We start from the raw sequence: 14,247 nt of genomic DNA, 5'->3' as shown, positions 1-14,247 counted from the left end.
GTCACAAATCAGCTAGAATAACAAGAAGGTTCTGTGTAGGTTCTGTATTAAGCTCAGAATACACAGCTTAAAGTTATTATTATAATTGTCATCTTTCTCTTTAACCCCATGGTATCCACCAAAATCTGGAAAAAGAGATTCATAAAGGTTATTGCTGTTATTCTAAGATTGCATGCAAGCCTGCATTGCGTCCCAAAAATACTGACACATAGCAGTCAGCATTGTGCACATACAGTGACTCAGGCAACAGAGACGCAGTGGAGGCGTCCGTACATGTCTGTCTGATTGTCTGTATGACTGTCATGCTTGCAATATTAGCTTGAGAACAGTTCTTCTAGGCATTGCTATTCTTTCGTTTTTGATGGTTTCAGAATCCAGGCCTGAGGATCTATGTATGCATGACTTGTTGTCGCTGCTGCCTGGTTGGGTTAATGAAGGCTACTGTTTGTCTCCAGAACTGCTTGGACTGATCTGATGAAACTTTTTGCATGGACTTCTGCTAAAGTACATATAGATAACACATTAAGTTCACATTTTCGATATCAAGGAGGCACACATTATCTTCAACGTATATTAGATTTTTTTTTATTGCATTTATAAACAGTATAATTGTCGAACACATCTTGCAGTGTTTTCCATGCTGTACTGCCCATTGAAGGACTGCATCTGACACATGTGAGTTGGTTCTGGGAGTTTGAGCCTTTGTAGTTCTGAACGTATTGTTTTTAAAAACTTTACTGAAGATATTTAGTATGAAAGCGATCAATTATAAAAAAAAATAAAATAAAATAACAGTCTGTGTTTGCCATTCATTTTCTTTAAAATAAGTCAAACTCCCAGAATCCAGAAGCGATGGCTTGCAATGGAGTACCAGTCACTGCTATCCCAATGACTGATGTGTTTTCAATAGAGACTTCATTCCTTCATGGAACTTTAGGAAGTTGGCTGGAAGTGCAGCATTGAAGCGTTCAATAAATATAAATTTGAAAAAATCTGATACAAGTTATTTATATATATTTAAACTTTTTTTTGATATGTGTTACCGTTTAATAAAATGATAGCAATATATATTGGGTAAGATTTACTGGAATCATTTTGTTGGCAGCATGAGTTTATTCCTCATGCTGTGAATTTTCTTCTTCGCTGTAGTGACACCTGATTGGGAACCACATGTTCAATTTTGATGAAACTTTGCATGGGCTTTCTCTATATAATAGATACTATTCTCCTGTTAATGGATGACAGTCATGGTACCCTACTGGAATGGGTTATGAATGGCATAATGGCAATGTAAAACTGTTTAATCTCTGCCCTCCGCACACAGTGATGTCATACCCTGCCGAGGCTGTAGAGATTGGATACAGGAACCATATTGAAGATGTTCGATTGTTCCTAGACTCCAGGCACATTGGGGGAAAAAACAAAAATCCCCAACCTACACAGTCTTCAATCTGTCACAGAAACTGTACCGCACTGCCAGGTTTCACAACAGGGTGAGTGGCCACTCATATAAAACGAGTACAGATTAATGGGCAAACTGAAGACTGGCTGACCGGACTGTTCTTTTGCAGGTGTCCGAGTGCAGCTGGCCCTCCAGACAAGCCCCTAGTTTACACAACCTGTTTGCTGTGTGTAAGAATATGCACAATTTTTTACAACAGAACCCCAAGAACGTCTGCGTCATTCACTGCATGGTAAGACGAGACCTCAGAGAGCTGGCTGTGCTTGTGCGCTCCTTCATGCATTGTTCATCGGGGCTTGAGGAATGTGCTTGTACAGGTAGATGTATTGGTTAGGTTTGTGTACAGGGCCATTAACAGGATTTAGGAATCAGGATTGGGGATGTGTACTCCTTCCTGCCGAAAGTTTGCAGAAATAAAGTGTTATTCTGCAGGTCAAGGACTGATGAGTTTAAAATCTATTCTCGTGCCTTTTTAACTGTGGAGTCTGCTGTATGTATTTTCTTGAATTAGTATTGCTTCACTTAGAAAAGTCTCTACATGTATAACATTATACAATACGATATGAGTCTCTCTCGCTATATATGTATGTGTGTCAGCACAACAAAACACATGAATATGACTACCTTAATTTAATATTGCAGTTAAAAAACACAAACAAATACTACTACAACTACAACTAATAATAATGCTATAATAGTACGCAATATTCAATAATTCAGCCACATTGAGATTTGCTTGCGCACCGCTCCTGTGTACTTGCACTGGTGTCATCATGCTGTGCATGCTGGCCAGAGCGTACCATTCTCAGATATTGTGTACTTGATCGCTCTTTTTTCATACTATTGTCTAAGGATGGCCGAGCTCCCTTCTCCCTTCACCCTCTCCCCATATCTCCTCCCCAACTCCCGAACTCCCGAGCCCCTTCCCGCCCCGCCCTTCAGGCTCCTCTCAAGTTCCCTCGCCCACGCCCAGCGCCCCGCCCCTTCCCTCCTCCCCCAGCTCGTTCCCCCAGAGCGTCCACCCAATCCCCCTCCAAACTCAGGCGTTCTGGTCTGTGCAATGTTCTGCTTCTGTCACCTCTTCAACAATCCGCTTCCTGCTATTCAGTTACTGAACTCCAAGAGACCTGGCTCTGCGCTTTGGCCTTCACACAGGAGGTAGGGCTTTGACTAATCTAAGCGGCTATGCTGGGATCAATCATCCAAGGATTTAATGATCACAGAGGTTACAATCTTGTGTGCTGCCTGTGTTGCTCTCTCATTTTTCTCTAACCAGGCCTGCTATTAAATACAATGTAGAATTGACTATGTACCGGTTTGCTCTCCTCATGTTTTGCTGTTTTGCTGTTGCAGATACATAGATTATGTCTGCAGGATGGTGTCTGAGAAACCCACACTGCCTCACTGCAAGGCTCTCATTATAAAGTCCGTTACTATGAGCCCTGTCCCGAGCTTCAACAAACAACGCACTGGTTGTCGACCTTTCTGTGACATCCTCATTGGAGAAACAAAGATATTCTCAACAGCACAGGAGTATGAGAGAATGAGGTAAGGGATACTGCCCTGGCGGAGCTCATTCTCTTCAGTCAAACACACCCTGGCAAGAATCCCTCGTCGCCCTAGAGGAAGATGCTATACATGACAGTAGCTACAGAGTAAAACAGGGAGCCGATACTGTGCCTCTTCAGCAGTAGTGAACTAAATCTGTTTTGTTGTTATTGCTGGAGCTCCTGGAGTTCCTTCAGGTAACAGTAATTATTAAGGCATTTCTTTTGTTGTTTCGCTGTTCCCTTACCTTTTTTATGCAGTTATTCTTAGTGACATCAAAGGAGGATGCCACCCTCAAACCTTACTACTGTACTTCTAACAAACGCTTCCTTGAGCAAATGCTGCAGCTGTTTCAGGCAAACGCTCCACAGTGAATTTGAAGATATAAGGCGTTCCTATTTCTGAAGTATTGTCTATTTATTTTTTGATAAGATGCATTGTTAAGGTTCTTTGGTTATGAACTCACAAGCTGCTGTGCCATAGACCTCTGTAATGTAGGCTAGACAGCCAAAGTTGTTACTATTAGAAGCACATCTCCTCTAGTGCCAGCATTATGCTACCAGCAGATTTCTAGATTACAGCTGTCTTAGATTTGATCATAAATATAGACCCCAGGGTGTATGCAGCACAAAGCGCTTGAAAGGTTTGACTAATCATGCTTTTTATATACTGTAGAGAGTTAGATTGTATTGAACACACTGCTTTTTTTAAAGGGAGCACAAAGTCATGGAAGGGAAGGTGATGATTCCTCTGGGGGTCAGTGTGCACGGGGATGTGGTTGTTTCACTGTTTCACATGAGATCCACTATTGGAGGAAGACTTCAGGCCAAGGTAGGGAATGATTTGACCAGGGGTTTGCAATTCCACTATCACCCGCGTACTCACATACCAACATCGTAACCAATGGCCTCCTGGTTACAAGCCTGTTTCTTTACCACAGGACCACATATTTCTATTTATTTACAATGACGTTCCTGAATAAAACTATGACTTCAATTGTTTCTCCTTTCATATTGTTTTTAGTACACCAGTCAGATTGGCTGCTCATAGTTGTTCTAGGTATGCTAGTCTATAAATGTATGTGCGTGTCCAATTAATAAGTTATAGTTCCTCCTGTTTTAGTAAGCTGAGAATTGTTTGCTTCTTAAAAAAATGTACTAAGAATATTGAAAGTACGAAAACAAACAGCCTTGTGAGAAATATAACATCCCACAGCTTAGGCTATAAACCACAGATCTGTATGCAGAGCACATTTGGAAAGGAGCACATTGTGTAGACTGTGCTGCAATGGGACGTTGACTGGCAATATTAGTTCGAGTCACTGCACGGGAGTGTTTGCTCTTAGACTATATTTCCAATTCATTTCAAAAAGAGTCACAAAAAAATCTACAAATAAAAAGTGCCATTTTCACACCCAGAAGAAACACAAACGTTGGCAGTCAGAAGAATAGCCATCTTGATTAAGAATGTTACCGTTGCTATTTATAATACTGCAAAAAGGAAAAGAAGGGTTTACTTCTGTGAATCCTTTCAAAGACTCCTTGTGATTGCATTGCAGACCCATTCCAGTGCCTCTGTGATCCTATGACTCACACACACCTGCACCACTTTATCTGTTTATCAAATGCATTTCAATGACTAGGCGGGTCACTTGCATAAGACGCAGGCATTCATTGTCATTCCAGCATCGCTTGTTAGCATCTGCTTACATTCTGCTGCTATTGAAAAGAAAAGCAATTCAGCTGTTAGCACCAAAATAACCTGAAGCTGATAACTGATGCCTAATTAAAACAATTTAACTCATTAAACTGAAATCTGGCTTTAACTGCTACTGTCACTTTTTTGTAAGGGTGTTTTGAATTGGAATATATGAGTTTGTAATATCCTACAATGCCCTTTTTGAACAATAAATATTGTCTATGTTTATACTCTTTTCACAGCCTCCCTCTGCTCTGTGTTGGTGGAGCAGAGAAAGGGAAAGAGAATGGGAGGCTCTTCTATACTCTCTGGAGCACAGGAAGAGAAAACTTACGCTCTCTGAACCTCCCTCTGCTCTGTGCTGCTGGAGCAGAGAAAGAGAACGGGAGGCTCTTATACTCTCTGAACAGCCTCCCTCTGCTCTATGCTGGTGGCAGTGTTGTAATCAAGTCACAAAAATTGGGACTTGAGTCAAGTCACAGTGGGGTAAGACTAGAGTCGAGTCTTTGACAGCCAAGCTTGAGTCAATTCGAGTAATTAGTTATGACAGTTCCATCAGATTTAATCAGATTCATTTTACAGGAGATTATCAATCTGCAAGTAACAACAAAAGAGCATTGCAATTAAAGATACACCATTGAGAAGCACAGTAATGTGCTCATGCTTTCCCCACTGATGTTCACCGCTGAAGGTCCAAGGTTTCTGCTTGTGTTCTATCTCAGTGACTTCACGATTCCTTGGCCTATTTATAAGCAGGTTTTGTTATTGACCATGCAGAGGCCCTTTTACTTGTGCTCAATTGAGTTTGATGTACAGTAATGGATTCCACAAAACAAAAGAATGCATTTAACCATTTATTTACATTCTTAGTGATGGCAGCGTTGAGTGTTTTTCACTGTTTCTCAATAGTAAAACTCCCTGATAGTTTTCAGATGCCTTAACCATCTGAAAGGACCTTTTGTGGCATTTAATTAGATATTTGAGATAGAGATCTTCTTTCTAGGCCTTAAGACATAGCAGCTACAAAGGAAAACAGTCCAAGTAATGCAACTGAGGCGAAATCAGAGTTTTAAAACCATTGCATACTCGTACATATATAATCCAGTTCAAAATCAATAAACTCAACCTAATTTGTTTAATATTACAGAAAGAAATGTGTCTTGAAAGAGTTTTGCATAATAATGTGTGCTGCAAAATAAGTAATTGTCATTATTTTCAGATAAAAAAAGGTTGTTTCTGATATGTTTAAAAAAATAGCCAGCATATTTCACACAGAACACATGGCACCATAAATCCTTTAACCACCTATACTTAGCAGAATAAAACCCCAGCTGTTAGTCTAAATAAAATCATCAATGTAGTTAAAATGCGCAAACAGAAATACTAAGAGGTCAGTTGTATTTTGAATAACCCTGTGTGGCAGGAAGCTCAGCGATTGTTTTCACTCAGCATTTAATAATTGAACAGACAGAAAATCAAAGGTTGTAAAGACAAACAAAACACAGGACACGGCACTGGTAACCAAAACAAAGAGACAAACAAAACAAACAATACAGACAAACACGGTGAGCTGCTATTATAATTACTATTACCTCCGTCTCCAATCCCGTTCTCCACTCACCGAACACACAACCCACGAGTGAGTGAAAACATGCTGCTTTTATGAAGCTGTACCGAGACTCGATTGCTAATCAATCATTCAGTTGGAGTCTCGGTACAACTGCACGTGAATTTAATAAAGTGCAATTCCCCGTGCTCGCATATTATTACATTTTACCTGCACGTGAAGTGCTGTGCAATCCTCGTTATGTCAATTTTAAACGCACATGCTCGTAACCCATAATTATATCCTGTGTATTTTATACATAAACACCAACATTAACACACTACACGCAACATAAAACTGAAATACACACAGGGGCGGAGCAACATTGCCACAGGGACTCAAGTCATGTCGAGTCATTTGATGACAATGACTCAAGTCGATTCACCGAAAATTACAACTTGAGTCATTACAACTCTCGGTGGAGCAGAGAAAGAAAAAGGGATGCTCTTATATTCTCTAACTTCCTCCCTCTGCACTGTGCTGGTGGAGCAGAGAAAGAGAGATTAAATGATTTAATCTTTCTTTGGGTTTGAGTGTACAGGTAAACAGTGCAGAATTCGTTCTCTGCTTGTTTATAATTTAAATTGAGCTGTTCAGATACAATACTGTAGATGAAGTGTTGCAGCAGTGTATTTTAGTTATGCAAAATAACCAGAAGCAGCAGAAATAATCATTATCTAGTGCAGCAGAAATAATCATTATGTAGGAATAATACATGCATCTCCTGAATTAACATTAAAAAAAGTGAAGAAATAAAAAGGCCCCAGTAATAATGTTACTACAGATAAAACAAAGATGTAAGAACATTGAATAGCACACATCTATAATGGGACTATACGACAGTAAGAGGCTTAAAGTAATGGCAAGATACACATCTGTCATTGAAGAATATAAATCATTGTGACAGAAATATAATGATTCTTGGTGGTAAATCTCCCTCCCTCCCTGTGAGAGAGCTAAGTAATGGGAACAGAGTACCCTGGACTGGAGGGCCTGACAATTTATTCCCAGGGTTAAAAGGAAGTCTGTCATCTAGAAAGGGGGCAGAACTCCGGTGCACTAACTCATCGACCCGGAAGGGAAACGATGTGTCAGCCGCAGATTGGAGGAGCACCTGCAATCATTTACCAAGTGGTCATGTGTGACGGTACAAATAGGGGACAGAGGCCAGCATGAACCCAGGCATTGCTACACCTGTGTCACAATAATAATTGTATTAGTACCGTGAGCACTGATGTGTATTGCCTGGGATTATTGTTTGAGGTCACCAGACCTGGATTACATTATTAAAAGCCTTTCTAATTGGATTATCTCTGTCTTGTCTCGTCTCCTGATTAAACACCACATCATTTCTGCACCTGTACACTGTTAACTGCTTTGCCACAATCATATAATGCTTTGACAAATCACTGTTCCAATACAAAATTATCACAAACTTATCACACTTGATCCAAATCCCCAAAGCACCAGCAGTAGGTTCCACACTGAACTGAGACAATGGTTAACATGTGTTTGGCTGTCTCTGGAAACAGCATAGACCCGTTGCAATGTCCTGCAATCAGAGGCCTGCTATAGTCTTCCACATTGCCATCAAACCTCTCAGCTGAAAAGAGCAAAACATTGAAAAGCTGTGTACTGTCTACTTACTGTACCTGGTGTGTTAAAGTGATTCATACTGAAAACACCAACATAGAAAATACAAGCAAACTAGAGCAAAACAAATAGAAGACCTTCAGAAACCTCAATCTCTTTCAAATGAATGAAAGTCAGAGAATAAATCAGTTTATGTTTTTAAACAGGGATATCAGTGTTTCAAATTCCACTTTCCCCATTTTTTAATCTATAACATGTGTGAGTTAGAATCATCCTTCAAGCACGTGTAACCAGGGAGCAGATCCACAGCACACTGTTTGTAGCTTATACGGCTCTCTGGAGGTTGTGACTTTATTTTTAAGATTCACCACCATGCTTTCCTACTTTATATCAATCTAAGCCAAACAGAGGCTTCATCTCTCTTATTTATTTTATTCATTTATTTATTGCATTTATATAGCACATTTTATACAAAAGTATTGCAAAGCACTGTACAGTACATAGCAGGAAAAAACAACAGACACAATGCATTTCTATAAGTTTCAGTTTAAGTTTATTTATTTATATAGAACCTTTCACACAAAATGTCTGAAAGTTTGATTGATTGATACATCGAATCCTTAGAGTGTGGACAGCTGCATATGGGCACCCCTTATGGAATGAAAATATATGTAAATATATTCCATAATACATTTTGTAATACACAACATTGTATTTGTCAATATATTTAAATATATTTCCATTCCATAAGGGACAGGAGCTCTTTTAGACAGTCAGGAGCCAGACCATGGAGCTCCTTGTAAGTCAGCAGCAAGACCTTCAAATCAATTCTGAAACGTATTGGAAGCCAATACTGGAGTGTGGTACATACAACTGCCACAGTCAGACCATTTAAATAACAGTATACACACAATAATACAAAAGCAGCAATTTTCAAGCTACATTAAAACCCACTAAGATAAGAAAGCCATTTTATAAAAGTGCGTTTTTAGTCTTGAAAATTGTAACGGTCCCATAAGACTATGAGAGAACGGACTGGCTAACTGGACGACCCTCTCCTAAAGAAGCAAATCTCTCCTCACAAGGTGGTTGTTCTAGAAGTGCAGGTCCCATTCCTGTAGACCATCTCAGAGCCCAAGCAGTCTTTCTGGAATTCCTTGGGGCTGCAGACCACTTTGCTTTTTAGGGCCACGGCACAGTAGTCCACCGGCTCCCCATCCAGACCGCTCTCCATCCACCGAAAGCACATGATCCTCTGGAAGGAGCGACGGAAATTGCCCGACACAAAGACGTAAAGGATGGGATTGGCCCCACTGTTGGCATAACTCAAGATGACAAAGAGCTGGGTGATGACCGGGTCGGGTGGCCTCTGGAACACGCTGAGCAGCTGGATGATGTAAAAGGGCATCCAGCAGATGACGAACACGGTGACCACAAGCATGACCATCCGAGTGATCTTCTTCTCGGACTTGCGCCTCTGGAGCCAGCCGGCTTTCAGAGCCACGGCACGCATCTTGACCACGATCAGGCAATAGCAGAGGCAGATGGCAACTACAGGCAGCAGAAAACCCAAAAGGAAGGTGTAGACCACAAAGGCCTCCGACCATGAAGATTCAGGCCACAGAAAGTTGCAGTCAACACCACCATCCCCGGATGGGACTGTATCTGCAAAAATAATGATGGGCAGGATGACCACCAAGGAAAGAACCCAGACGCAGATGTTGATCATCTTGGCCACAGTGGGGCGTCGGTATCTGGCAGCTTTGATGGGATGGACAACTGCAATGTACCTGTCAATGCTCAGGACAGTCAGGCAGAAGATGCTGGTGAACATGTTGATGCCATCCACGCTCAAGACCAGCCTGCACATCAAGGAGCCAAAGGGCCAGTGCTGGAGAGCAGCTGAGGTAGCAAGGAATGGGACACTCAGCATGAACAGCTCATCAGCGATGGCCAGGTTCAGGATGTAGATATTGGTGGCCGTTTTCATCTTGGCGTATTTCAAAATTACGTAGATGACCATGGCGTTTCCTGTCAGTCCAATGCAGCAGACAATGGCGTATATAGAGGGGATCACAAACTTACTGGGATCCGGGTCCAATTCAAAGTCTTCATACTCCAAGGAGGAGTTGAAGGGAAACCCAGTTGGAAAGAACAGCCTTTCAGATTCGTTGATGATTGCCATGTTTTGGTGGACCAAGGTAAGAATCTCGTTTCTGGGATTGTGCTGGCCTGAGTTAGCATAGAGGATCTCGTTTCCAGGTTGAGGCTGAGCTTGTACTAACCTGAGTTAGCAGAGCTGCTTCTTTAGCACAAGCTCTAGAAGGTTTTTGTTTTGATCAGTCCTCATTGCTGGGACCCATCATGGAAAAGTAGGCAGTAAATGATTCAATATTGTGGTGGTTGTCCGACCTGCAAAAAAACAAACAGATTTTAATGCAGATTAGTGTTAATGCAAGGGCAAAATATGTGTTTAACTTTTAAAATGTACACATATGTATCTGTAGCAGGGCTGGGGCCATGCACATAATGATTTCCATTACACGAGAGTAGATGTTAAAACTTCATGCTGATTTGAACTCGGCTCTCGCCAAGATAAGCACCAACTAAGACATAGCTTTGCAGTAAACTAATCTGATCCATCTGCATCTCCATCCATTTGCGTTGCTTTACATCTGATGATGTAGATATCCTTTTGCCTGGTATTGATGGCTGAAATGTAATGCTGGCTCCAGGGATCAGCTTATTTTGCCTCCCCAGCGCATCAGCACACACAACAGCCGCGATGCTGGCTCTGGGGATCAACTACAGTGTGGTCTCCCCAGCATGATAACTGTTCTACTGTTGTAGTCATGGTTATCATGCCATCCATGTATGCTGGAATTGGTGGTACTCGCATTCCAGAAGCCAAGCGCTCTCCTCCCACTACCCATTTTGATGCCCTAATAATTACTTCCATTGCCATGGTAAAAGCCAGTGGAGAAATGGTGCATCCTGCCATTATTCCAACCTCTAGGCATTGCCATGTAGTGCTGAATTCTGAAGTTGAAAAACTAAATTGCAAATCTCCAAAGTAGGCTTTCACTAAATTTGTTATTTTCATCGGTACGCTGAAAAAATCAAATGCTGCCCAAAGAAGTTCATGTGGCACTGAACCATATGCATTAGCCAAATCCAGGAATGTCACATGGAGCTCCTTCCTCTCCTTTTTAGCTGATTGAATTTGTTACCAATTAATAGCAATAATAATAATTATTATACTTGTAGTTTTACAGTTTGATTCCTGCAGCTGGTAAGACTTTAAAAATGTCTCTTCATTTCCCAGTAGCACTGTGTATGGGGTATATTTACGTTAAAGCTTTATGGTTCTTTAAATCATGTTTAAAGGTTCATGTGGTAACATGCAGTGTTGTGTGATGCCCTGTCGTTACAGATTGTGTCGGTGAGATGAGACGAGGTTAAAAGATCAAGCCTGGCTGTTTTGTAATGAGGTTAACATGCTTGCTTGTGGGCTCCAGTTGCACTAACAATACTTAATGATGTCACTGAGTAATTCAATCAGACACACCGTGTGCAGTCCTGAAGTGATTATTGAGTCCAGAAAAAAAGAAACACATATTCGAAGTGTTTGCCATTTATTTCCTTTAAAACAGCTGGCTGATTGTAGACTCGTTGACTTGCATTTGAGTGCCAATCCCTGCTTTCCCTGTGACTGACGTGTTTTCAATGTCCAATTCCTTCAGAAGACTCAAGGAAGTTACCATAAAAAAAATCCATGTCACCTTTGCTGTAATGTTTGTGTTTTTCATAAAGGAAAATCTGAGACCTACAAAATGATAAATATAAATAAGACTTACTGGAATGATTTTCCAGGACTGTTAGTACTTTTGTACAATCACTAAATACAAACACAGTGAAAATGAGGGCAACAAATAAATAGGTTTCTAAACTGTATGGGGCAGTTTTGCGATGTGTCACAGTTTCTCTTAGAATAGACCCTGTGATCAGATGAAAGCAATAGCACACGGACTTGTAGATATACAGTAGTACCACCTCACCCCCTTAATCTTAAGTTAAGCACATTCTTAACTACTCTATGTTCTTCTTCAGCTCTGATGTTAATATATTTTGGTTATTTTATACAATTAGCCCTGTGCTGCCCCAAGGTATGCACTGAAAAAATCTCACCTGTACCAAAATAAATGATCCTTATTCAGATCTGTGCTCTACATGGCAAACACTTTGCATTACATGTGCACAGCCATGTAGGGAAATGCAATATTGTGCGTAGTTAGAATTGACGCAGTTATCAATGAAATGTTTCTATTCTTAGAAACCTGTATTCCTTTAATAAGAATCTTACTGTCTATCCAAGTTCTAAATATAGTCAAACACACTTGGAGACTGGACTGAGTGTCAGAGGCCAGCAACTTACACGCCATCATTTCTGAAAATAATTGTCTTGTGTGTAATTATGTACGTGAAGCACAAAACAGAACATGTGTTTTAAACTGTCTGTCCCTGATACAGCTTCTATACTGCTGATAGAGTTCTGGATACTGCCATTCACTGCTGTATGTGCTGTTTTGAAAGAAACATTTTATAGCAAAGAAGTATTCTTATTTAAAAAAAATACCTGCTGCAGTAAAAGATTATTGCTGTTGTTTCACTTCCTAATACAACCACAGTAGTGAGGACAAGCTGCGAAGCATGACAATCATTACATGATATTATTTATATATATATATATATATATATATATATATATATATATATAAATTATATAATATGATATATATATATAATATATATATAGTCTAGTGTACACATGTGATACATCCTTCATTTAATAAGCATACTCGACATACAGTTTAACTGAATGCTGTTGTAGAACAATCACAGGTGTTGTGTTTCATTGATTGCCAAGATTTTTTTTAACTGCACATGAAACCAGTGTGTAAAACTCATTCTCCTCTCACTCCCAGTATCAAACTGGGGCTGCTGGCTGCAACCAAGAGCTACACAAAGGTCAAAGATCACCTGTATGCGTCACATTTCTGTACAATTGCCATTAATGCATGTATTCACCTACCTCCAATATTCCCCTGATAATTAACTGGTTTTGCATCCTTCTGTTTCGCGGTGTGTGTTTTCTGTTTGCTGTCCAAGGTTAATAACCTGCCTCTTTGAATTGCATGCTTGTTAGACAGCGGTCGCAATCAGTGTGTGCCTGCAATCCTAACTGGGCTGGCTGAGGTGCTTCTGTTTGATTAAACGTTTCTATTGAACATCGAAATGACTAAATCACTCCAGAGATTTAATACAATCAATAAAAAGCATCTGTCTGTAGTTCAATATATACAGTTTGTGTTCAGTGTAAAAGGAAGTCTTGAGATGTCATCCCTTTTCTTTGCAGTATATTGTGGTGAGAAAATTCCAAAGTGTTCCAGTTTATAGTGTAAACAGCAGCATCACGATGACAGAGTCGTCTCCCAAAAGCATTGAAAGGTGATCTGGAAAATGCATCAAAAAGCAAACCCCGTTTATCAGTCCTATTTTGAATCATGGATTTCTAAAACCCTTAAACTTGAGTCTTTGCTGCAGCTTAGTGTTAAACAGCATTCCTCACTGTGCAGATTCTCACTCCTGTGTTAACAGCTCCCTGCTTCATCTCGCATGTAGGGGTGCTGAATGGCTGTCAGGTGTCAACATGACTGTATAGGTCCGTCTTTCCTGAGATAATGATGAAAATGTTTCAACGCTTACAAAATCTCTAGAAGCCACCCTCCTGCTCTAGCAGACCCAGTTCTTTACACGCCAGCCTGCTTGTCAAAGCATTGGACTTGAAACGATGCTGGAATTCAAGCAAGTAAAGCAGATTGGATTAGATGATGAATATTAGAATAGAGAGCCCAGCAGAATTACTAAAACTCTTTTTGAGCTTATAGTATTGAATCTTTTTTCAATTACAAATATATCCTTCCTTCATATAATACAGTATATCAAATATTATAATGTATATGTTTAATGTATTGCAATGTGTTGAAGATTCCTAACTATATTGTACAGAATGTGTATAGTATGTATTGCCAAATATATTTTTATATAATGGTAAATATATTATCCCATATATGAAAAGAAGAAAAATCTCTTCTCATTGCATGTATAGATTTCCCAATACTGTGCAATGTTTTAGTTAGTATGTAATAAATATTAGGAAAAGAAGGTATTCATGTGAAGTTATTTCATGTGCCCGTGTTTGATAAATAAGTATGACTTTGAAAGACCCAGGTGCAGGTTACTTGTTAGCTTGCTCTCCGCATTGGAAAAGAACAGAAAA

At 40.1% G+C, this 14,247-nt stretch overlaps 2 protein-coding genes and 1 long non-coding RNA gene across 3 annotated transcripts; 2 read left to right on the top strand and 1 right to left on the bottom strand.

Annotated features, from left to right (window-relative positions):
• Positions 1 to 1,435: 1,435 nt before the first annotated feature.
• On the top strand, positions 1,436 to 2,330 carry LOC121306247. Its single transcript, XR_005948184.1, has 3 exons — positions 1,436 to 1,493; positions 1,572 to 1,694; positions 2,315 to 2,330. It is a non-coding gene; the product is annotated as an uncharacterized LOC121306247 (long non-coding RNA).
• Positions 2,331 to 2,506: 176 nt separating this feature from the next.
• On the top strand, positions 2,507 to 4,060 carry LOC121306275 (putative tyrosine-protein phosphatase auxilin). The gene is made up of 4 exons (XM_041238017.1): positions 2,507 to 2,620; positions 2,816 to 3,010; positions 3,724 to 3,841; positions 4,034 to 4,060. Exons 1-4 carry the CDS (start codon positions 2,523 to 2,525, stop codon positions 4,058 to 4,060), a joined length of 438 nt encoding a protein of 145 aa, XP_041093951.1. The 5' UTR covers positions 2,507 to 2,522.
• Positions 4,061 to 8,895: 4,835 nt separating this feature from the next.
• On the bottom strand, positions 8,896 to 13,859 carry LOC121306374 (somatostatin receptor type 1-like). The gene is made up of 2 exons (XM_041238128.1): positions 13,000 to 13,859; positions 8,896 to 10,319 (listed from the first exon to the last, which is right to left on the bottom strand). Exon 2 carries the CDS (start codon positions 10,090 to 10,092, stop codon positions 8,986 to 8,988), a length of 1,107 nt encoding a protein of 368 aa, XP_041094062.1. The 5' UTR covers positions 10,093 to 10,319; positions 13,000 to 13,859; the 3' UTR covers positions 8,896 to 8,985.
• Positions 13,860 to 14,247: the final 388 nt, after the last annotated feature.

Source organism: Polyodon spathula, chromosome 47 (assembly GCF_017654505.1).
Source record: "Polyodon spathula isolate WHYD16114869_AA chromosome 47, ASM1765450v1, whole genome shotgun sequence".
In the NCBI taxonomy this organism is placed as follows: domain Eukaryota; kingdom Metazoa; phylum Chordata; class Actinopteri; order Acipenseriformes; family Polyodontidae; genus Polyodon; species Polyodon spathula.
The sequence above is the reverse complement of the archived record's forward strand: the minus strand, read 5'-3'. Positions and strand labels throughout refer to the sequence as shown.

What these genes read in the sequence shown, in the direction of transcription:
- LOC121306275 (XM_041238017.1), top strand. Translation starts at nt 2,523, where the DNA reads ATGTTCTGCTTCTGTCACCTCTTCAACAATCCGCTTCCTGCTATTCAG. An exon ending in CTTTGGCCTTCACACAGGAG is followed by an intron (nt 2,621 to 2,815) that starts GTAGGGCTTTGA and finishes TTGCTGTTGCAG; the next exon opens with ATACATAGATTATGTCTGCA. An exon ending in GAGGAAGACTTCAGGCCAAG is followed by an intron (nt 3,842 to 4,033) that starts GTAGGGAATGAT and finishes TATTGTTTTTAG; the next exon opens with TACACCAGTCAGATTGGCTG.
- LOC121306374 (XM_041238128.1), bottom strand. Translation starts at nt 10,092, where the DNA reads ATGGCAATCATCAACGAATCTGAAAGGCTGTTCTTTCCAACTGGGTTT.